Source organism: Oncorhynchus tshawytscha, linkage group LG33, assembly GCF_018296145.1.
Source record: "Oncorhynchus tshawytscha isolate Ot180627B linkage group LG33, Otsh_v2.0, whole genome shotgun sequence".
NCBI lineage: Eukaryota > Metazoa > Chordata > Actinopteri > Salmoniformes > Salmonidae > Oncorhynchus > Oncorhynchus tshawytscha.
The window spans coordinates 36565231-36589288 of record NC_056461.1 but is presented as its reverse complement, the minus strand read 5'-3'; the positions used below and the strand labels follow the sequence as shown (position 1 = coordinate 36589288).

General features: G+C 41.1%; 1 protein-coding gene across 1 annotated transcript in view; it reads left to right on the top strand.

Annotated features, from left to right (window-relative positions):
* Positions 1–24058, top strand: part of LOC112231358 (gamma-aminobutyric acid receptor subunit alpha-3-like) — a 142017-nt gene that overhangs the window by 72940 nt on the left and 45019 nt on the right. The window contains exon 5 of the mRNA XM_042311610.1: positions 17939–18159. Within this exon, the coding sequence (XP_042167544.1) occupies positions 17939–18159 (221 nt within the window). The remainder of the gene's footprint in view (positions 1–17938; positions 18160–24058) is intronic.

Below are 24058 nucleotides of genomic sequence, written 5' to 3'. Positions count from 1 at the left end.
ATATAAACTAAGCAAAAAAAGAAACGGCCTCTTCATCAGCAAACTTAACATGTGTAAATATTGGTATGAACGTAACAAGATCCAACAATTGAGACATAAACAGAACAAGTTTCACAGACATGTGACTAACAGAAATGGAATAATGTGTCCCTGAACAAAGGAGGGGTCAAAACCAAAAGTAACAGCCAGTATCTGGTGTGGCCACCAGCTGCATTAAGTACTGCAGTGCATCTCCTCATGGACTGCACCAGATTTGCCCGTTCTTGCTGTGAGATGTTACCCCGCTCTTCCTCCTGCTCCTCCTTGCACAAAGGTGGAGGTAGCGGTCCTGCTGCTGGGTTGTTGCCCTCCTACGGCATCCTCCACGTCTCCTGATGTACTGGCCTGTCTCCTGGTAGCGCCTCCATGCTCTGGACACTACGCTGACAGACACAGCAAACCTTCTTGCCACAGCTCGCATTGATGTTCCATCCTGGATGAGCTGCACTACCTGAGCCACTTGTGTGGGTTGTAGACTCCGTCTCATGCTACCACTAGAGTGAAAGCACCGCCAGCTTTCAAAAGTGACCAAAACATCAGCCAGGAAGCATAGGAACTGAGAAGTGGTCTGGTCACCACCTGCAGAACCACTCCTTTATTGGGGGTGTCTTGCTAAATGCCTATAATTTCCACCTGTTGTCTATTCCATTTGCACAACAGCATGTGAAATTTGTCAATCAGTGTTGCTTCCTAAGTGGACAGTTTGATTTCACAGAAGTGTGATTGACTTGGAGTTACATTGTGTTGTTTAAGTGTTCCCTTTATTTTTTTGAGCAGAATATAATAATTTAAATTGAAAAACTCAGTGTTGAATCAAGTGTAGTTTTTTGTACCAGTTCATAAACTATATGCCATGGAATTGGTACCACGAAAATCTCTTCCCATTTATTTTGCAACCTACTGTATATGTAGCAGTTGTTAAAAAATGTTGTCCTCAAATGAAACTGGTATATTTTTATATTTATTCCTGTTCCTTTCAGCCAATTTGTATCTTTAATACATGGCAGGCAAACAAGTTCCCTTACCTTCTCCCTTTTCCACTTGCCTCCTCCATTTTTGTGGTAATGCTGCAATCAGTTGGTTGTAAGTTTGGATTGAGCAGAAATCCCCATATATTTTTGATAACTGCATATGTGACATAACTCCTCCATTTCTATTCATAATATCATTAACAAATATAATAAAAATGTCAAATAAATCCATAAAGAATATTTTTTAAATTAATCAGTATATTTGAATTTAACCATAACATTTGTTCTATCTTTTCTGGAGGAAATAACTGAAATTGTTTGTCTGGCCAGATTTGTTTGGCTTGTTTGAGAAAATGTTATACTTTAAACAAAATGTCATTATCAATTAGTCGGAAATGAGAGGTTGTAATCAGTATAAAGGTAAAAGGGCAATTTTTGAACAAAGGATGAGCCTTTCTTAGTAATCTACCATTTTGGGTTTATGTATAACTTATGTATGAGTGAAGCTTTTAGGGAGAGGTTTAAAGCTTTAATATTTAATCATTTTAGCCCCCCAAACTCATATTCATTATATAAATAGGCACATTTAATTTTGTCTGGCTTATCATTACAAATAAAATGAAATATTTTGTGCTCATATGATTTAAAAAAAATGAGTCATCTGGAGTAGGCAGTGCCATTAGTAAGTAAGTAAGTAAACTGTGACAGGACCAACGAGTTAATCAACGTGATTTTTCCATAAATAGACAAGTATTTACCTCTCCATGTAAAGAGAAAAAGGTGTAGATTCACACGCAGAGCACAGCAGATGTTTATTAAGCCTTTGCAGAAGGCAGGAATCGTGGACACAGGCAGGCAATAGTCAAACACAGGTAGGCAGTCAAAAGCAAACAATACCTCACAACCATATAAACAGAAAGAACTGAACTAAATAGGGAGCTGATGAGACCAGGTGAGAAACGAACACAGGTGAAATCAATGAACAAAAATTAAAGAGAGGGCTATGTTCTAGAACACAAAGAAGCAGGACTACGTCAAGAACACAAAGAAAAAGAGCACAAGGTTGACTAAGAAAAGAAAAGCAGAACCTTACACTCCATGGTTGCAGAATCTTATCTATTTTTGCTAACTATCTATTGAAATTAATTAAGTTAATTTATATTTTTTGAGATGTGGTAAACTACAAAGTAGTGTAAACACAGTATTTTTTTAACGATTCACTATGTAATATGGTACACTTGTCATAATTAGGTTTTAATCCAGAGAGGCTAGAAAAGTGATCAAGATCTTCAATGAGATAGGGATCCAGATTGCGAACATAAGAAAAAATTCATAAGCACGCATCAACACTTTTGTTTTTATACCCAGGATTTCTAACCCCATAAATATTCTTGTTGTATCTAATTTTAATTGCTAGCATTTCAATGGCCATAATAAATAGATATGGAGACAACAGACAGCCTTGTTTTACTCCTCTTAAAAGCTCAATACTTTCTTAATATTTTACATCTGAGGATGCTGTAAATAACTTTGACCCATTGTATAAGAGATTCACCAAAATTAAAGTAATCCTGGCATTTGTATATAAATCCTAGTTGTACTTTATCAAACGCCTTTTCAAAATCTGCTATGAAGGCCAGGCCTGGTATCTTCAATGTTTCATAATGTTCAATTGTTTCAAGTAATTGTCGTATATTATCTGCAATATATTGTCCATGTAAAAACCTGTCTGATCAGGATGAACAATATCTGGTAAAACCTTTTTTATTCTATGTGCTATGCATTTCGCCAGGATTTTCACATCACAACATTGAAGTGTTAGAGGCCTCCAGTTTTTAAATGGACTGGATCTTTATACTTACCACCTGGGTCCTGTTTTAGTAGTAATGCAATCAGACCTCTTGTTGAGTACCTGAAAGTCTACCATTTGTATAAGAGTAATTAAAACATGTTAATAATTAATCTTTGAGTACATCAAAAAAGGTCTGATATACCTCTACCGTCAAGCTCTGGTGTTTTTTCAGACTGAAAAGATTTTATTGCCTCAAAAAGTTCCTCTTCTCTAAGTTGGCCTTCACACAGGTCTTTCTGTAAATTTGTTAATTTTACATTATTATTATTATTAGGAAAGTAATTCTTACAGTTAATCCTTTCAGTTAATTTCCATTCGGTGGAAATGGAGGACACTGAAAAGAAAACATGCTTAAAATATTTTACTTCCTCTTTCAAAATATAATTTGGTGAAACATGGATTCGCACATTCTTGGCATTCTCTCAACCAGCTTCGGGTCGGGTGATTGTGGAGGCCAGATCATCTGATGCAGCACTCCATCACTCTCCTTCTTGGCCTTTACACAGCCTGGAGGTGTGTTGGGTCATTGTCCTGTTGAAACACAGAAGATAGTCCCACTAATCGCAAACCAGATGGCATGGCGTGTCGCTGCAGGATGCTGTGGAAGCCATGCTGTTTAAATGTGCCTTGAATTCTGAATAAATCACTGACAGTGTCACCAGCAAAGCACCATCACACCTCCTCCTCCATGCTTCACGGTGGGAACCACACATGCAGAGATCACCTACTTTGCGTCTCACAAAGACACGGCGGTTGGAACCAAAAATCGCAAATTTGGAATCATCAGACCAAAGGACAGATTTCCACCGGTCGAATGTCCATTGCTCGTGTTTCTTGGCCCGAACAAGACTCTTCTTCTAATTAGTGTCCTTTAGTAGTGGTATTTCTGAGGCTGGTAACTCTAATGAACTTATCCTCTGCAGCAGAGGTTAATCTGGGTCTTCCTTTCCTGTGGCTGTCCTCATGAGAGCCAGTTTCATCATAGCGCTTGATGGTTTTTGCAACTGCACTTGAAGAAACTTGAAAAGTTCTTGCCATTTTCCGTATTGACTGACCTTCATGTCTTAAAGTAATGATGGACTGTTGTTTCTCTTTGCTTATTTGAGCTGTTCCTACCATAATATCGATTTGGTCTTTTACTAAATAGGGCTATCTTCTGTATACAATTCCTACTTTGTCACAACACCACTGATTGGCTCAAACTCATTAAGAAGGTAAGAAATTCCACAAATGAACTTTTATTAGCAAGGCACACCTGTTAATTGAAATGCATTCCAGGTGACTAACTCATGAAGCTGGTTGAGAGAATGCCAAAAGTGTGCAAAGCTGTCATCAAGGCAAAGGGTGGCTACTTTAAAGAATCTCAAATATAAAATATATTTTGATTTGTTGACATTCTTTTTGGTTACTACATGATTCCATATGGGTTAATTTCATTGTGTTGATGTATTTGCTATCATTTAAGCTAGGGCTAGAGTGAAGATTGAACTGTAAGGTGTCAGGGTTGAAAGTCAAGTGAATAATTTAAGGCACTTAAGAACATTGGCTGAAAGTCAGGCCCAGCTGTACAGACATTTCAATCCCTAATGGTTGGTTATGTTCTGTCTTAGCCTCAGTGTTTCTTCGTCAGATGCAGCCTTGGAAACTCTAACTTGACCATATTGTACCAGGATGGTGCTGTTTGGGAACCAGGCCATCCTCCATAGGCTATGGAAGTGGGAGACTGAGAGTGGCACCTCCTGGAGTTGGCACCACACACCAGGGCCTGCCCTCTCCTGCTCTTTTGGTTCCTTCTACACACATGTTAAGAATGAGTTAAATCCCAAACCCACTTCCCTTGAGGGGGAGCTAGGCTCTTCTTTGTGTCGTCTTCTTTCCTTTGTGTCTGTGGATCTCCCTTCTCTCCCACTGGTGGGATGTTTTTTTATGTTTGTGTTTTCTCTCTGTACTCTGTTGATGAGAAATCAATCACTCCCTCCCTGGAGGAGCACCAGCTGCTCTATGTATCGGCTGTGCCACTTGGCCTTGTGTAGATTGGCTCTGCCCTTTTTTCCCCAAAATTATTTTTATCTTCAAAATGAATCCCCCACCTTGACTCAGTAGCCTATCCAGGCCTAAAAGGAAAACAAAAAAATGATATATTGGCCCAGCTAAGCCAAACACAACTGGGCTATGTTTATTTATCGCATGGGGATTCTTCCTGGGTTGTGTTGGGGGCAAGGGGGGAAAATTTTCACTGAAAATGCTTGGCACAAAAAAGGTGGTCCGACATGACTAGAAGGAATCCTTGTAGTTTCTCAGTCAGTGGAGCAGGTGCAACACTTCTATAGTAGGTCAGAAAAGGCCACAATACTCTAAAGTCACCAAGAGGTTGCTTGCTCTCTCTCTCTCTCTCTCTCTGTTCTATCTCTCTCTCTTTCACATTTCCCAGCCCCACCTATTACATCTGTATACTCACTCTGTCTTCATATATCTTTTTCTGTAAGTGGGGAAAGTGCTTTGGTGTTTCCACTGGGTTTCTACTTCATAATTAACAACCTCCATGTGATATAATTAACACAGATGAATGACTTAAAAGGGATGAACTAAATTCTTAAAGGAGAGGATAGAAGAGAGGGAATAGCTAGCAGAGAGTTGTAGAGAAATGGCAATTAAAACCGGGAAAAGACTAAACACAAGGGGGAGTGGGGGAAGAAGAGAAGAGACTTGAACATTCACACTAGAACACAAGCCATGCTTTTATCAGACATACTGTAGTGTTCCCTCTGTTTGTGCTTTCAAGGTTTTTTATATTCTCTGTTCCTTTGAAATAATAGAATTACTGGTTTGACTTGGCCACAGAAACAGGAGTTCAAAGAGTGAGATTTGAGAACTGTAAAAGTACAGTATAGAATTGCGCAATACGTGTGGGTCTTTGTCTGTCTGTCTGTCTCTGTCTGTCTGTCTGTCTGTCTGTCTGTCTGTCTGTCTGTCTGTCTGTCTGTCTGTCTGTCTGTCTGTCTGTCTGTCTGTCTGTCTGTCTGTCTGTCTGTCTGTCTGTCTGTCTGTCTGTCTGTCTGTCTGTTTGTAAGGGAAGTTGTAGTGGGGAGCTGCGTTTGATAAGAGATAGTAGGCCATAATGGTGGAGCTGATTGAAAGATACTGTAGATGTAACTTATTTTGATGAGAGTTGTGCTGTCGCTTTTCATGGTGCACAGAAGCATTCCGATTATTCAGCTCCAACACATTGTTAAAGGGAGACGTGTGAAAAACAATCCATTTTTTCTCTTTCTCATAGACTTGGAGTTTAATCAAAGTAGGAATCTAATTATATTTGACTTGCATTAAGCGCAGACCATTTCTTGAGGTGCTGAAAAAAAGTTAAGATCCCAGGGCTGGGAAAAATCGAATCAAAGCAATGTTCGTTTGTTTCTTTCGGCTACTTTCCACACCAAAAGCTTCTCATCTGCTTGTGTTTCTTTTCTGTCGGTTTTGCATATCAGGGAGTTGTTTTCTCTTTTGTGAACATGCTCATTGCTACTGAAGGTTGATGGGTGGGATGAATAAAGATGTAACTCTAACTGATCTTTAGCTTCAGCAAGGAAGGAAATAGAAAGGGTTTGTGTTTTTAACTCAATACGTCTATCCTGCCTCTTTCTCCACATCTAGAGGCGACAGATACTTTTGTCATTTTTGTTTGTGTGTTTGTTTCTTGGTACAGTATGTACTCTGTATAGCTGCAAGTATATTGGTAGGCAGAATTAACCCATTTTATAGGGTTTAATCCTCAATCTGTTATCTTCAATTAGCATTTTCCAGACTATGAGTAATCACAGCCTCACATTCTTCTGTCTCTTACATCTGTTTACGGGACATGCTGATCCTGATCTCTCCCTCAAGCTAAGGTACTTTAGGAGTGGAGAGTATGCCTCCTCCTCTCTTCTGTTCTGTCCCCCCCTCTCTGCCCCCCTTCTCTCTCCTTCTGAAATTTGCTCATTCTTTATCTCTCTCGCTCTCAAACAGATACACGCACGCACACACAAATACACACACATTGAGTAGAAGATGAAAGATTTTAGCTCGAGGAAGCTGAGCAAGCTGGTCTTATTCCCCATGCTAAGCCTCACCATGGCCTATAGCTCAACAAAATGTAAACAATACATAATCTATGCACATGTGAGGCAAGGGGTCTGTCTAAATCAGCCATTTTGAGCTAGATTACACACTGTCACTGTAGAGACATCTCTGTTTTTGTACAGCATGTCAGCAATCAATGCTTCAATATAGGGAAGGATGAAAACAATGGAATATATCCTGAAGAATTTATAAAATGCATTTTGAAAATAGGTAATTTTATACATGAAGCAAAAGTTTGTGCACCCAGTGATTATTCAACATACAGCTGAAGTTAGGGGGATGTTAGACTTTGGCAGATGGCAGACAACATATGATGCATTTTTTATCACTAGGCTTACCCATTGAGTTTTTTTATATGGGCGCGATACGATTCATGTGCCCAATCAGCACAATCTATAATTTCCAGCGTCTTGGATCTTATTGGGATTGTGTTTTCTGTGCTAATGCAGATACAAAAAAGATTAACGAAGAGCAAGCTACAATACGGCAAACTCAGCAAACATGGTATTTGAGGTAAATGCATTGAGGCCGCCATCCTAATGATCAACCACCAATGGCTTTGGTTTTGGGTGCACCAATCATTTGTTTGTTGCTCCTCTAGTTTCACTCTGTTAATCAGGCTTTTTGTGTATTACTAGCTTGGTTTCCATCCAACTGGCGACAGACAGAGCCTGGTTAATGCAGGGGCTTATCAGGGCTGAAAAACTAAAAGTCAAAAAAATAAATGCATGTATACAGTATATGCTAGATATGTAATATATATATTTTTAACTGCCACCTCCAACCCCAGGAGGATACAGGTGCCCACTCTCAATGTGTGTAGACAGCCTGCTGCTGCCGCTCTGCTAGTCGTCAGATGAGAGGAGGTAGGCCCACCTGTGTAACTGGGGGGGCCATGCCTTGATTTGGTAACTGATTATTAAAAAATTTAAAAATAAACTGCATGATAAATGAATGTGACTGGTCAATGGTGTGAGTCAGGGGCTGGGCCCAAGCCCATAGGGGGCCCAAGAGGCCAAAAACACACATCAAAAAAACTGTTACGTTATAAAAATTAAATGGAAAAGATGGAAAAGAACCCCAGGAGCCCGCTCTCAATGTTCAAAATACACTGGCGAGCATAAATAAGCCACAGAGAATCAAAAGTTTCAACAAAAAAAGACTGTGGAACACATTTTTAGCATACAGATACAGTGGGGCAAAAAAGTATTTAGTCAGCCACCAATTGTGCAAGTTCTCCCACTTAAAAAGATGAGAGAGGCCTGTAATTTTCATCATAGGTACACTTCAACTATGACAGACAAAATTAGAAAAAAAATCCAGAAAATCACATTGTAGGATTTTTTATGAATTTATTTGCAAATTATGGTGGAAAATAAGTATTTGGTCAATAACAAAAGTTTATCTCAATACTTTGTTATATACCCTTTGTTGGCAATGACAGAGGTCAAACGTTTTCTGTAAGTCTTCACAAGGTTTTCACACACTGTTGCTGGTATTTTGGCCCATTCCTCCGTGCAGATCTCCTCTAGAACAGTGATGTTTTAGGGCTGTTGCTGGGCAACACGGACTTTCAACTCCCTCCAAAGATTTTCTATGGGGTTGAGATCTGGAGACTGGCTAGGCCACTCCAGGACCTTGAAATGCTTCTTACGAAGCCACTCCTTTGTTGCCCGGGCGGTGTGTTTGGGATCATTGTCATGCTGAAAGACCCAGCCACGTTTCATCTTCAATGCCTTTGCTGATGGAAGGAGTTTTTCACTCAAAATCTCACAATACATGGCCCCATTCATTCTTTCCTTTACACGGATCAGTCGTCCTGTTCCCTTTGCAGAAAAACAGCCCCAAAGCATGATGTTTCCACCCCCATGCTTCACAGTAGGTATGGTGTTCTTTGGATGCAACTCAGCATTCTTTATCCTCCAAACACGACGAGTTGAGTTTTTACCAAAAAGTTATATTTTGGTTTCATCTGACCATATGACATTCTCCCAATCTTCTTCTGGATCATCCAAATGCTCTCTAGCAAACTTCAGACGGGCCTGGACATGTACTGGCTTAAGCAGGGGGACACGTCTGGCACTGCAGGATTCGAGTCCCTGGCGGCGTCGTGTGTTACTGATGGTAGGCTTTGTTACTTTGGTCCCAGCTCTCTGCAGGTCATTCACTAGGTCCCCCCGTGTGGTTCTGGGATTTTTGCTCACCGTTCTTGTGATCCTTTTGACCCCACGGGGTGAGATCTTGCATGGAGCCCCAGATCGAGGGAGATTATCAGTGGTCTTGTATGTCTTCCATTTCCTAATAATTGCTCCCACAGTTGATTTCTTCAAACCAAGCTGCTTACCTATTGCAGATTCAGTCTTCCCAGCCTGGTGCAGGTCTACAATTTTGTTTCTGGTGTCCTTGGACAGCTCTTTGGTCTTGGCCATAGTGGAGTTTGGAGTGTGACTGTTTGAGGTTGTGGACAGGTGTCTTTTATACTGATAACAAGTTCGAACAGGTGCCATTAATACAGGTAACGAGTGGAGGACAGAGAAGCCTCTTAAAGAAGAAGTTACAGGTCTGTGAGAGCCAGAAATCTTTGTAGGTGACCAAATACTTATTTTCCACCATAATTTGCAAATAAATTCATAAAAAATCCTACAATGTGATTTTTTACAAAGAAATTCTAATTTTGTCTCTCATAGTTGAAGTGTACCTATGATGAAAATTACAGGCCTCTCATCTTTTTAAGTGGGAGAACTTGTACAATTGGTGGCTGACAAAATACTTTTTTGCGCCACTGTAACTGCCAAAATAAAGGAAACCAATATAAAATGTCTTAAAAACTGTGTTGGGCCACCACGAGCTGCCAGCACAGCTTCAATGTGCCTTGGCATAGATTCTACAAGTGGACCTAAACCATGCCAGGAAAATGCCCCACACACACCATAACATAAACTTTGTATCCCTAGTTTACTCAAGTGTTTCCTTTATTTTGGCAGTGACCGGTTACCTACAGTCCGGAAGTTTGCAATTTGGACAGCATATGCGCCAAATATACAGCTTGTTGCATTGTGTCCATAGACCTATAATCCATAGAAGGGTTTTGGAACCTTTCACCCTGGAAATGTGAGCGTTAGACTCATGGGTACACTTAGCAATGGCTGCCGGCCTGACTTGAACAGTAACTGCCATCTATGGATTATATTTCTATTGTTGGTTGCAGCTATCTGTTTCCCTTTTGCAAATTTCTAAATGCAATCGCAGAAAAAACGTACAGTTCAGAACCAATGAAATAAAACATCTCAACATCTCCCAATTTTCTGCGAAGTAGCTCATCTTGAGATAGGCTATTGCCAAGAGGATAGCATCGGCCATAGCCTATGGCTTCATCTTCATCATTAGGTGAGTTAGTGTGCCACTGGAAATTGTATTTAGTAGCCGGTAGCCTATAATATATATACTGTATACACTGAGTGCACAAACATTAAGAACACCTGCTCTTTCCATGACATAGACTGACCAGGTGAATCCAGGTGAAAGCTATGATCCCTTATTGATGTCACTTATTAAATCCACTTCAATGAGTCTAGATGAAGGGGAGACAGGTTAAAGAAGGATGTTTAAGCCTTGAGGCAATTGAGACATTGATTGTGTATGTGTGCCATTTAAAGAGTGCATGGGCATGACAACATATTAAAGTGCCATTGAATAGGATATGGTAGTAGCTGCCAGGCGCGCTAGTTTGGGTCAAGAACTGCAATGCTGCTGGGTTTTTGACGCTCAACAGTATCCCGCGTGTATAAAGAATGGTCCACCACCCAAAGGACATCCAGCCAACTTGACTGTGGGAAGCATTGGAGTCAACATTGGCCAGCATCCCTGTGGAACACTTTAGTTATACTTGGATTTGTTGCTGGTAGTCATGCTTAAGTGTTCTACTCTTGCCAAGGAAACAATCATTAAAATAGTTAGCAATATCAGTGGATTTTGTGATGAATGAGCCATGTGAGTCAATGAATGATGGAGCTGAGTTTGCCTTTTCTCCAAAATGTCATATAAGGTGCTCCAAAACTTTTTAGTATCATTCTTTATATAATTTTTCTTTGTTTCATATTGTAGTTTCTTCATTTTATTCAGTTGTCACATGATTTCTCAATTTGCAGTACTTTTGCCAATTGGTTGTACAGCCAGACTTATTTGCCATTCCTTTTGCCTGATTCCCGCTCAACCATTCAATTTTTCAATTCCTCATCAATCCAGTTTTAACAGTTTTTATAGTAATTTTCTTAAAGGTAAATGCTTATTCGTAACTGGAATAACCAATTTCATGAATGTGTCAAGTGCAGCGTCTGGTTGCTCCTCAATACACACCACAGACCAGCAAATATTATTTACATAATTAACATAGGAATCAAAACTTATTGTATGACCTCTTATGCCCAGCCTTTGGAACTTTGGTTTTACGAGAAATGGCTACTACATTGTGATCTCTACATCTGATGGATTTGGATACTGCTTTAAAGCAGATTTCTGCAGCATTAGTAAAGATGTGATCAATACATGTAGATGATTTCATTCCTGTGCTGTTTGTAACTACCCTGGTAGGTTGACTGATAACCTGAACCAGGTTGCAGGCACTGTTTACTGTTTGAAGCTTTTCTTGAGTGGGCATCTTGATGCAAGCCTGTCAATATTTTGGACACCAAGAAAATATAACTCTCTGTTGATATCACATACAGTATCAAGCATTTCACACATATTATCCAGATACTGACTGTTAGCACTTGGTGGTCTATAGCATCTTCCCACAAGAATGGGCTTTAAGTGAGGCAAGTGAACCTGTAGCCATATTCATCGGTACTTAACATGAGATCCTCTCTAAACTTTACAGGAATGTGGCTCTGAATAGAGACCGCAACATCGCCCCCATTGGCATTTCTGTCTTTTCTGTAGATGTTATAACCATGTATTGCAACCACTGTATCATAAAAGGTATTATCTAAGTGAGTTTCAAAGATATGAATATGAATATGATCTGTAACTAGCAAGTTATCGATTTCATGAACCTTGTTTCTTAGGCTACATATGTTAATGTAGGCTATTTTTTGCGCTTTTCAGGGATGCTTGATTATTTTACTTTACTGGGAAGCTCACCAGAAGTAGACATGACAATGTTATTTATGTTTGAGATGATAGTACAGGGTGAGCTGCACACAGTGAACTTCCTACAAGGGCACACCGCCTCAGTGCTAACAGTATAACTCTGGTTCATAGGCACATGATTACTGCATACAATAGCTGTATGAGATATTCAGGGGAGTTAGAGGGACATCAATTAAGTTACTTACATTGTGACTACCAACACCCCTGGGATAATGTACATTTGCCGCAGCATTACGACAAATCAGCGACACAACGGTAGGGATTATCTGAGCTGGTCTTGGGTCATTGATAAGTCCTTGTCTCAACGCAGCCTTGAAATGTGTGAACAGAGTCCAGAACCCAAGATGATTTGGATGGACTCATTCCTGTGGAGCATCTTCTGTTTCCAGAAGGTGTCAAAGTTATCTATAAAAGTTATTCCAACAGAACTACAGTAGTCTTTTAGCCAGGTGTGTAATGCCAGTAGCTTGCTGAATCTTTCACGTCCTTTTTTTGTACCCCTTTTTGTCCCCAATTTCGTGGTATCCAATTGTTATTAGCTACTATCTTGTCTCAACCCAACCAAGCCGCACTGCTTCTTAACACAGCGTGCATCCAACCCGGAAGCCAGCCGCACCAATGTGTCGGAGGTAACACCGTGCACCTGGCAACCTTGGTTAGCGTGCACTGCGCCCGGCCCGCCACAGGAGTCGCTGGTGCGCGATGAAACAAGGATATCCCTACCGGCCAAACCCAACCCGGACGACGCTAGGCCAATTGTGCGTCGCCCAACGGACCTCCCGGTCGCGGCCAGTTACAACAGAGCCTGGGCGCTAACCCAGAGTCTCTGGTGGCACAGCTGGCGCTGCAGTACAGCGCCCTTAACCACTGCGCCACCCGGGAGGCATCCTTGACCCATCAATGGTACCATTTAAAATCAATTTTCAGCCTTTCCGTGCTAGCCCTCCTCATGTTATTTGACCCCACATGTCGTAGTACTTTCCCAAGTCGTAGTGGGAGGACACACGACATATCACCGCGTCACTCCAAGTTTACTTTGATATGATGGTTATTATATAAATATTTGCCATAAAGATGGTTCCACCGCCATTTATTGCATAATTAAATTTACCAACACAAAAAGATTTATCTAGCATCTTGTCTAGCATCATTGTCTAGCATCATTTTGTTTTGTCGACATTTGGAAAGTTACTGACAAATTAGCTGACTCCATCAGGCTTGTCTTGACCTTTTTATCTGGCGTACTGTACTCCAATAAAAAGGTTGGCTAGAAACCTGGTTAATGTTGCCACTATGAAGTGTCATGTTTTGGTAAAAATATGGCTATTTCTGTATTAAAGGCCCAGTGCAGTCAAAAATGTGATTTTTCTGTGTTTTATATATATTTCCATATCATGAAATTGTGAAAATTATGATAATGCATTTTTTGTGTAAATGTTGTTTGAAAGGACCGCCTGAAATATCACCCTGATTTGGTGGGATGGAGTTTTGGCTTGCCTGGTGACATCACCAGGTGTTAAATTAGTTAATAGACCAATAAGAAAGAGTTCTAAACCTCTGCCAATAACAGCTAGTTTTCAGTTTCCCCCTTCCCCCTCAGACCACTCCCAGACAGTCCTAGCAAAATTCTTGCTTGAGAAAGATATTTTGTTAGTTTTCAACTGAAATGGTAAAAAATAATCACAGTAAAATATTTAATTGTCACCCAGAAATAATTTTATATTGAAATAAAAATGGCTGTATTGGACCTTTAGGTAATGGTAAGATCTGACATTGGACATATGTCCTCATAATTGAATAGGTGAAACGTTTGCTCCTTCTGCCTTGCTTAGGTAGGGGGAGTGACAATTATCCTGTTTTGGGGGTAACACATGTTGCTAACTCCCAAGGGGAAGAGCAATGTTTACCACGGTATAAGATCATTGTTTACAGTTCGAAGTCGAAAGTTTACATACACTTAGGTTGGAGTTGTCATGACGTTGGCCTGGGGGTAGGTTTATGACAGTCATAAATACCTCTTCCCCCCTTTTTCCTCTCACTACCCTACTGATGTGAAATTTGAAAACCCCTTGGTTAACATAGAGATTCTGGGAACATCAGAAGGTGGGAGGGAAATTAACTATATTCTGGTAATCCGACCAATTTAATTTATGCAGTGGTACTTAATGAATATGATGACAGTTCGGTTGTCATCTGAGACATTCTCCTCAATGATAGGAGGACATAAACTCTACCGTAGAAAGTCTACACATCAGAGTTATCGGATTCACATGGAATTGTTGTTCAATTTAAATGTTTGAATATGAAATTATTGGTGAAAAGATTCAATGTAATTTTAGCTTCCAAATGAGAGATTTGGGTTTTCATAAGATAGGGCTCTGCTCAATCAGTGATCCGCCCCTGTGAAGAGACATGGGCTGTAGACTGTGAAACACGCTCTTCTCCCTCCACTTTATAAGCCCTTGACAACAATATAACCTCCTGTTCCAAGTACGTGAGGTCTGCAGCCTCTGCGTTAAAAGGACTAACATGTCAACTACAGAACTAAGCCAACCTCAGCGTGAGCTTTGGTTGTGAATGGTATGACCTTTGAACTCTTATTCACTACAGAAGTGATACCTCCTAGCTGTTGAGTTAGCCACAGCAGCTGCAAACGCGGGCTAGGAAAGGACAGACAGAGTATCCCATCTACCACTCAACGACGTTACTACAACGTATTCAATTGACAACCAGAGACATTCTTCAAAGGACAAAGGACTCGGTTTGGCAACACGGCCTTCCATCTACCACCAACCTACCGAAGCGCAGCTCAGAGTAAATATTTATTGCATTTTCCTTTTCCAAATGGAGGGTAATTTAGAATGCGTAAGATACCATATTTACAATAGCACAGCTTCTCCCTTTGTCCCTCAGTCTTCCCGCTCTTTCACTCAAACCCAGACCCTTTTCTTTTGTGTAACCAGCTGTCATACCTGTTTCCGCCCGCTAGGGACGTTTTCCTTTATGAAGTAATATGTAATTCTGTGTGATTAGTTAGGTATTTAGTAAATAAATAATTAAACCCAATTTTGTATTGCTGATTCAACTTGGTAGCCAGGGTTCGTGAAGAATTTACAACTTTCAGATGAGACTGAACTAAGGTGACGATTAATATTGACTGCTATTGATGTAAAATATTACTAGGTATTTAAGAGTTTATTCTGAAGATAACAGCTCTATAAATATTATTTTGTGGTGCCCCGACTCTCTAGTTAATTACATTTACATGATTAGCTCAATCAGGTCATATTAATTACGGAGAAAGGATTTTAAAGAATAGCATGTCATATCACTTAATCCGGCATAGCCAAAGACACGACAGAGTCATTAAAACTTGTTTTTTAACCACTCCACAAATTTCTTGTTAATAAACTACTGTCAAGTCGGTTAGGACTTTGTGCATGACACAATTAGTTTTTACAACAATTGTTTACAGACAGATTATTTCACTTATAACTCACTGTATCACAATTCCAGTGGGTCAGAAGTTTACATACACTAAGTTGACTGTGCCTTTAAACAGCTTGGAAAATTCCAGAAAATTATGTCATGGCTTTAGAAGCTTCTGTTGGGCTAATTGACATCATTTGAGTCAATTGGAGGTGTACCTGTTAATGTATTTCAAGGCCTACCTTCAAACTCAGTGCCTCTTTGCTTGACATCATAGAAAAATCAAAAGAAATCAGCCAAGACCTCAGAAAAAAAATATAGGCCTCCACAAGTCTGGCTCATCTTTGGGAGCAATTTCCAAACGCCTGAAGGTACCACATCCTTCTGTACAACCAATAGTACGCAACTATAAACACCATGGGACCATGCAGCTGTCATACCGCTCAGGAAGGAGACACCTTCTGTCTCCTAGAGATGAACGTACTTTGATGAACCGTACTCCAAAACCGCCATAAAAAAGCCAGACTACGGTTTGCAACTGCACATGGGGACAAAGATCGTACTTTTTGGAGAAATGTCCTCTGGTCTGATGAAACAAAAATAGACCTGTTTGGCCATAATGACCATCGTTATGTTTGGAGGAAAAAGGGGGAGGCTTGCAATCCGAAGAACACCATCCCAACCGTGAAGCACGGGTTGGCAGCATCATGTTGTGGGGGTTCTTTGCTGCAGGAGGGACTGGTGCACTTCACAAAATAGATTGCATCATGAGGAAGGGAAGTTATGTGGATATATTGAAGCAACATCTCAAGACATCAGTCAGGAAGTTAAAGCTTGGTCTCAAATGGGTCTTCCAAATTGATAATGACCCCAAGCAGACTTCCAAGTTGTGGCAAAATGGCTTAAGGACAACAAAGTCAAGGGTCCCATAAGCCATCTTGCCACAATTTTGCAGAACTGAAAAAGCGTGTGCGAGCAAGGAGGCCTACAAACCTGACTCAATTACACCAGCTCTGTCAGGAGGAATGGGCCAAATTCACCCAACTTATTGTGGGAAGCTTGTGGAAGGCTACCAGAAACATTTGACCCAAGTTAAACAATTTAAAGGCAATGCTACCAAATACTAATTGAGTGTATGTAAACTTCCTACCCACTGGGAATGTGATGAAAGAAATAAAATTATGAAAGAAATAAAATCTGAAGTAAATAATTCTCTCTCTCTACTATTATTCTGACATTTCACATTCTTAAAATAAAGTAGTGATCCTAACTGACTTAAGACATGGAATTTTTACTTGGATTAAATGTCAGGAATTGTGAAAACTGAGTTTAAATGTATTTGGCTAAGGTGTATGTAAACTTCCGACTTCAACTGTATGTATTTAGTTATGTAATGACTATTACCTGAATCTGTGCATTTAATGTATTTATTTTGTGCCATTAATTGTTGATTGGTGCATAATGTTTTTTTCTAAGGTGAGGCCTTGATATTAATGTACAGTATAAAACGTCTGCCATTCCTGTAGTGACCAGACACAGGACAGGTTGCTACATTGTTGCTAACAGGCATTATTGAGGCCTGGATGTACGTGTTGGTGTGGACATTATTACTGTTATTTGATATCTGTCCATTTGATGTTCCTGTTTGTTCATCCTGTTCATTATGACATTCTTTTACAATATTAATGACACACAGAATCATGACACCATTCATTCTAAAAAATACTGGTGACCATATTTCAAACAGCCACAAAAAAAATCTAACTGAATTTATAGCTGATTAGTGTATTTTAACGTTTTAATACCTTTGGAAAATCCTGTCAGAATGGAAGAAGTGTCTGAGAAAAATAAGTGTGAGGCCACTCCCCCACTTCAGCAGCAGCAACTAACGGCTGGCGATTTCTCTCTGAACTTAGAGAGGTTTATCAGGGACACTGTTCCTTGTTACGTGTTTGGCAATATGGTCAGAGAGATAACTCTTGGAAAAGGCATGTTTTATCCCGCCGGCGACAGCTGTGAAAACGCAATCATTGGTGTATGAACTCTGAAGGATGCCTTGAGGATCCCACATTGACAAGGCTGTTTTCCCCTTCAAATAAAATGCATGATGCATTATTGACGTGTGTGTGTGTGTGTGTGTGTGTGTGTGTGTGTGTGTGTGTGTGTGTGTGTGTGTGTGTGTGTGTGTGTGTGTGTGTGTGTGAGGCTGTGAACAAAACTCAACTCTCTGCTAGTCAAGGCCACAACTGACAATATACTGTACCAGGACAGAGATCTGTCTTTCAGAGTTTGCAGCTCTTACGAGAGATGGTAAATATTAGATGATAATATAATTGTGAAGTGATACCTTAGAAAGTGACTTATTCTCTCCGTCTTTTCCCAGGAGTACACCATCGATGTGTTCTTCCGTCAGAGCTGGAGGGATGAGAGGCTGAAGTTTGACGGGCCCATGCAGGTCCTGCCTCTTAACAACCTCCTGGCCAGTAAGATCTGGACTCCAGACACCTTCTTCCACAACGGGAAGAAATCTGTGGCCCACAACATGACCACGCCCAACAAACTGCTACGACTGGTGGACAACGGTACCCTGCTTTACACTATGAGGTGAGCCACCTGACATTTCTCAAATCACATAGAACATGACCCTTTATTCACCTATAGCACCAAGATTGAATACTTTCAAAGTGATGTTGATCCATTGTATACTCCACTGCCACCTGTCACTACTGCTTCCCCAAACACCACCACCACCACCAAAATCATATCATTACTCAATTGCATATTACTTCTAGCCCAAAAGTGGGTTAGCAGAGTCTGAGGTGGACGAGTAGGCCTGAGGCCAGCTAGTGGACTGACATGGGGTTAGCAAAGGTGGGTCAGTAGGCCTGAGACCAGCTAGTGGACTCACAGGGGGTTAGCAAAGGTGGGTCAGTAGGCCTGAGTCCAGCTAGTGGACAGACAGGGGGTTAGCAAAGGTGGGTCAGTAGGCCTGAGACCAGCTAGTGGACTGACAGGGGTTAGCAAAGGTGGGTCAGTAGGCCTGAGACCAGCTAGTGGACTGACAGGGGGTTAGCAAAGGTGGGTCAGTAGGCCTGAGGCCAGCTAGTGGACTGACAGGGGGTTAGCAAAGGTGGGTCAGTAGGCCTGAGACCAGCTAGTGGCCTGACCTGCACTCAGAGGTACTTTGATGAATGAAGGTGGTAATTGACTAGTGGATGTCTGGGCCCAGAGCTATCCAAAGCAATGTGTCTGACTACCAGGGGATTGAGCGGTCTTTCTCTGCAACCAGTCTGGCACAGCACATGCTTCATGGGGGAAGATATAGTGTAACTATGCTCCTCTATCCACCCTCTCTTGTTCAGAGGATGATAACTATGATGTACCTAAAGGACTGTATGTCCTAAGAGAGGAAAATGCTACTGCGAGGAGAAACCACTCAGCCAGTGTACACTCATAGAAAAAAAGGTTCCACAAGGGCTCTTCGGATGTCCCCGTAGGATAACAATTTTTGGTTCCAGGAAGCCACTGTATAGTTCTACATAGAACTCGAAAGGGTTCTACCTGCAACCAAAAAGGTTTCTTCAAATGGTTCTCCTATGGGGCCAGCCAAATAACCCTTTAAGGTTCTAGATAGCATCTTTTTTTGTAAGAGTGTACTGTGTAGCTGCTTAGACATCCTCAGAAAGCTTGAGTAAAATTGTATTGCTTATTTAACAAACCTGTAGCAGTAAGAACTATTTAATCACTTCGCTACAGCGAGAACCTGTCCGCCACTCTCAATCTCCTCATCAAGTATTGCTTTTGAATTGCTTGACATATAACCCTTAACCAAAATCTGAATCTAAGTAGGGCTCTTCATTTGATTATGGTTTGTCCACAGGGACTGATAATTACGGTTGCTCTGGGTAGAGTTAATTTGCCTGTGAATTTCATGCTGCAGTTTTCACGTAGAAAGAGGGAGGAACTCCATTCTTTTCCAGGCTGGGTTTCTTATGAGTTCATTTGATGTGGCTCTGATTCTCCTGAGGCTAAGAATAACATTTGAATTTGGATAGATTATTAAAAGGCCTGTCACTTTTTCATTTGCGAGCAAAGATAGTGTGTTGCAAGGCGAGTTGCTATCAAAGGCTTTTTGACTAGTCTAGACACTGCATTAAGGCAAACGAGATACAAAAATAGTCAAACTAGTTTATAAATAGTTTTTAAATAGTATGAATAGTAACTTTGGACATTAGTATACAGTATTAATTATATTTGATTATTCATTCCATTATTAGTATTAATTTCATTAATTTCCAATATTCTAGGAAATGCCAAGGCAGGCAATTTAGGAATGGTTACATGTTCTGGCCTAGTTCACCTCAGTGAAATTGATGATTATGATTGCATTTCTTTTTGCCAGTTTCAGTTTCCATCCTGCATTCTTGCTACATATATTATTACAGCATTCAAGCACGATTTTCCCTGAAATTGTTCAATGTGTCATCATCCTCATCACCTTCAACATCCGTGTCGGCGATACTTGCATGAATGCACACTATCTCAGCACACGCTGTCATGTGATCTGGGGCCACAACCAAACCAGAACCTTTACGCTTTACAACATAATAAAACACTTAGGTTGCGTAATATGTTTACTTAGTGGGTGACACATGAGATCTTTCAGAAAGCCTGCTAAAGTGTGTTACAGATGTCGGATCTTAATTTGAACCCTTTTGCCGCAGGAGGAAAGTAATCCTACAGCAGGAGGATTTGAAAACCTGAAGAAATATTTCGGGGGCAGCTGGAAGCTGTGTATACAATGCACGCTGCACTTACATTTGACCTTATGTAGGCTACGTGCAGCCTAAAGCGCGTCTCGTGTTCATTCTTATGTGGATTATAATAAATTTACATATTTGTAGGGGGAATATGTATTTTTTGTTAGGGGAAATATATATTTTTAGATCAAATGTTTAATATGTTGAAGGCAAGCAGACTAAATTATTGGTTTCCTCAGTGCCTGTGTGGTCCAGCGGTTACAGATGCTAACAGAGTTGTCATGGGTTTGATTCCAGCTCACTGCTCATGGATGAGTGTCTATTTTTGCCGCATTAATTCTGCATGGTTACAAGGTTAATTCTGCGTGGTTACAAGGTTAATTCTGCATGGTTACAAGGTTAATTCTGCGTGGTTACAAGGTTAATTCTGCGTGGTTACAAGGTTAATTCTGCATGGTTACAAGGTTAATTCTGCCTGGTTACAAGGGTAATTCTGCGTGGTTACAAGGTTAATTCTGCGTGGTTACAAGGTTAATTCTGCATGGTTACAAGGTTAATTCTGCATGGTTACAAGGGTAATTCTGCGTGGTTACAAGGTTAATTCTGCATGGTTACAAGGTTAATTCTGCGTGGTTCCAAGGTTAATTCTGCATGGTTACAGGGTTAAAACAGAAACAACTCAAAGGTTAATGCCTCGATCACACCGACAGCATCATTGTATTTTGGTGCACCAGAAGTACATACATTTCCAATAGAACGCTGCGTTTGCCTCGCAGCACTGCATTGCAGAGGCAGTTGCAGTGCTTTCTGTGTTGTGCATATGTTGGATTTATTGAAAGTATGCATGAACTTGTATGCATAGACGGCTTGACAGAAATGGTAGCAGAAGGTGAATGTTGAACTTTTGTTGCACACATATCCAAATGATGCTGCAAACCATTTTGCGCAATGACTCTGTCGGTGCATAACAGTTTAGGCATTCAATCCCGAGCAGTTTAAGGTTAGGGCTATGGTTTGGCATTGTGATCTGCCTGAGCGAAGTGGCGTATCCAACTCCACGAAGGGGATAAAGGGGGTTTAGCCCCCTCAGTTCAAACTAGTGCCCCTCAGTTTTAGTTTTATGTCCCTATATAAAAATAGCTAAAATGTTAAAATGATTGAGTCTCAGATTGGCACAAAAACAATCTGTATCTTTGCTACACTGTGTCAGCACAATGGACAGAGCATGCCATGGTGTGTGTAGTGGGGCTATGGTAAGCCACTTGGGCGGTTAGGTATGACTCTTTAGGGGCTTCCATAAAAAGCAGGGAAAAAACACTTCTCATCTCTGTAGTAGACTAAGTGAATAACCTGGTACGCTTCCACCTGTAATATTTGATTTTAAAATAATAAGAGCAGGGTCAGGTTTACCATTCTGACCATGGTGAGGACATTGTGTCTTTTACACACAAATAATCATCTTCAAGACCATCACGTCACTTCCTGTTGAACTCGCATCACGGAACCTGGGAGAGCTTGGTTGGGAGAGCTCGGATGTTTTGGAAAGTTTGCTGTTTTGGAAAGTTTTTAAAATCTATTGAAAACAATTGATTACTAACTAGCTACCTTTTGAGTTCGGATCCCACGACGTGGTTGGCATCAGTTGCTATCTGTCCAGTGATCCTGCCGACCAAGGCCGGGTCTGCGGAGCTGCTCAGCTTGATGAGTTTAAACAGGAGAACGGCAAGATGACAGCATTCTGTAAGTCATTGAGAGAGGACATCCATTCTGTATGTGAATCCATGATAACAATGACAGAGAAATCAGACTCGATGGACAATCAAGGCGGAACAACGTGGTTGTGGACGGAATTGCAGAATCTCCACATGAGACCTGGACGGAGTCTGAGGACAAAGTGAGGGAAATTATCTCGGAGAAACTGAAGATGGACCACAGGTAGATTTAGGTGGACTGGAAAACCCACCACTGGCCCAGGTGACAGGCCCAGGCGAATAGTGGTCAAGTTGCTGAGGTTCAAGGACAAGGTAGCTGTTCTGGAAACAGCCAAGAACTTTAGAGGAACGTACATCATCCTCAATAAGGACTATCCTGAAGCTGTGTGCCAGAAGAGGAAAGAACTGATCCCAGCCATGAAAGCTGCCAGAGCCATGGGGACATAGCTTACCCCAAAAGCCTTGAAGGGATAAGAGAGCCACGCCTATGGGTTTGTATCTTCAAGCACATGCACACACTTGCACACACCAAATGATTAATGGACTGCTGGATGTATATTTTTTTCTCTTGCTTTTTTCTATTGCTCTTTTATATATTATGTCTATCTGATAAGCTACCCAGGAAAGGGCTAAAAAATAGACCATATTAATATACACTACATGAACAAAAGTATGTGGACACCTGCATTTCGAACATCTCATTCCAAAATCATGGGCATTAATATCGAGTTGGTCCCCCTTTACTGCTATAACAGCCTCCACTTTTCTGGGAAGGGTTTCCACTAGATGTTGGAACATTGCTGTGGACTTGGTTCCATTCAGCCACAAGAGCATTAGTGAGGTCAGGCACTGATGTTGTGCGATTAGGTCTGGCTCGCAGTCGGTGTTCCAATTCATCCCAAAGGTGTTCAATGGAGTTGAGGTCAGGTTCTGTGCAGGCCAGTCAAGTTCTTCCACACCAATCTTGACAAACCATTTCTGTATGGACCTCGCTTTGTGCACGGGAGCATTGCCATGCTGAAACAGGAAAGGGCCTTCCACAAGCTGTTGCCACAAAGTTGGAAGCACAGAATTGTCTAGAATGTCATTGTATGCTGTAGAGTTAAGATTTCCCTTGACTGTAACTAAAGGGACTAGCCTGAACTGTGAAAAACAGCCCCAGACCATTATTCCTCCTCCACCAAACTTGACAGGGCTATACATTCGAGCAGGTAGAGTTCTCCTGGCATCTGCCAAACCCAGATTCGTCCGTCGAACTGCCAGATGGTGAAGCATGATTCATCACCCCAGAGAACGAGTTTCTACTGCTCCCGAGTCCAATGACAGCAAGCTTTACATCACTCCAGCCGACGCTTGGCATTGCGCATGGTGATCTTAAGCTTGTGTGTGGCTTGTGTGTGGCAATGGAAACCCACTTCATAAAGCTCCCGACGCACAGTTCTTGTGCTGAAGTTGCTTCCAGTGGCAGTTTGGAACTTGCAACCAAGGACAGACTATTTTTACGTGCTGCGCGCTTCAGCACTCGGCGGTCCCGTTCTGTGAGCTTGTGTGGCCTACCACTTTGCGGCTGAGCAGTTGTTGCTCCTAGACGTTTCCACTTCACAAAGATAGCACTTACAGTTGACCAGAGCAGCTCTAGCAGGGCAGAAATTTCACGAACTGACTTGTTGGTAATGTGGCATCCAATGACGATGCCACGTTGAAAGTCACTGAGCTCTTCAGTAAGGCCATTCTACTGCCAATGTTTGTCTATGTCAGCAACAGGTGTGACTGAAATAGCTGAATCCACTCATTTGAAATGGTGCTCACATACTTTTGTATATATAGTGTATGTAGTCTTAGAAATAAGATTCATGAAATCAGCAACTTGCTAACATCAGATAACATTCATATGTTAGCCATTTCTGAGACTCACTTAAATAATTAATTTGATGATACAGCAGTAGCAATGCAAGGATATAAAATCCATAGAAGAGGCAGGAATGCTTATCGGGGAGGTGTTATTCAGAGCCATATCCCTGTAATGCTTAG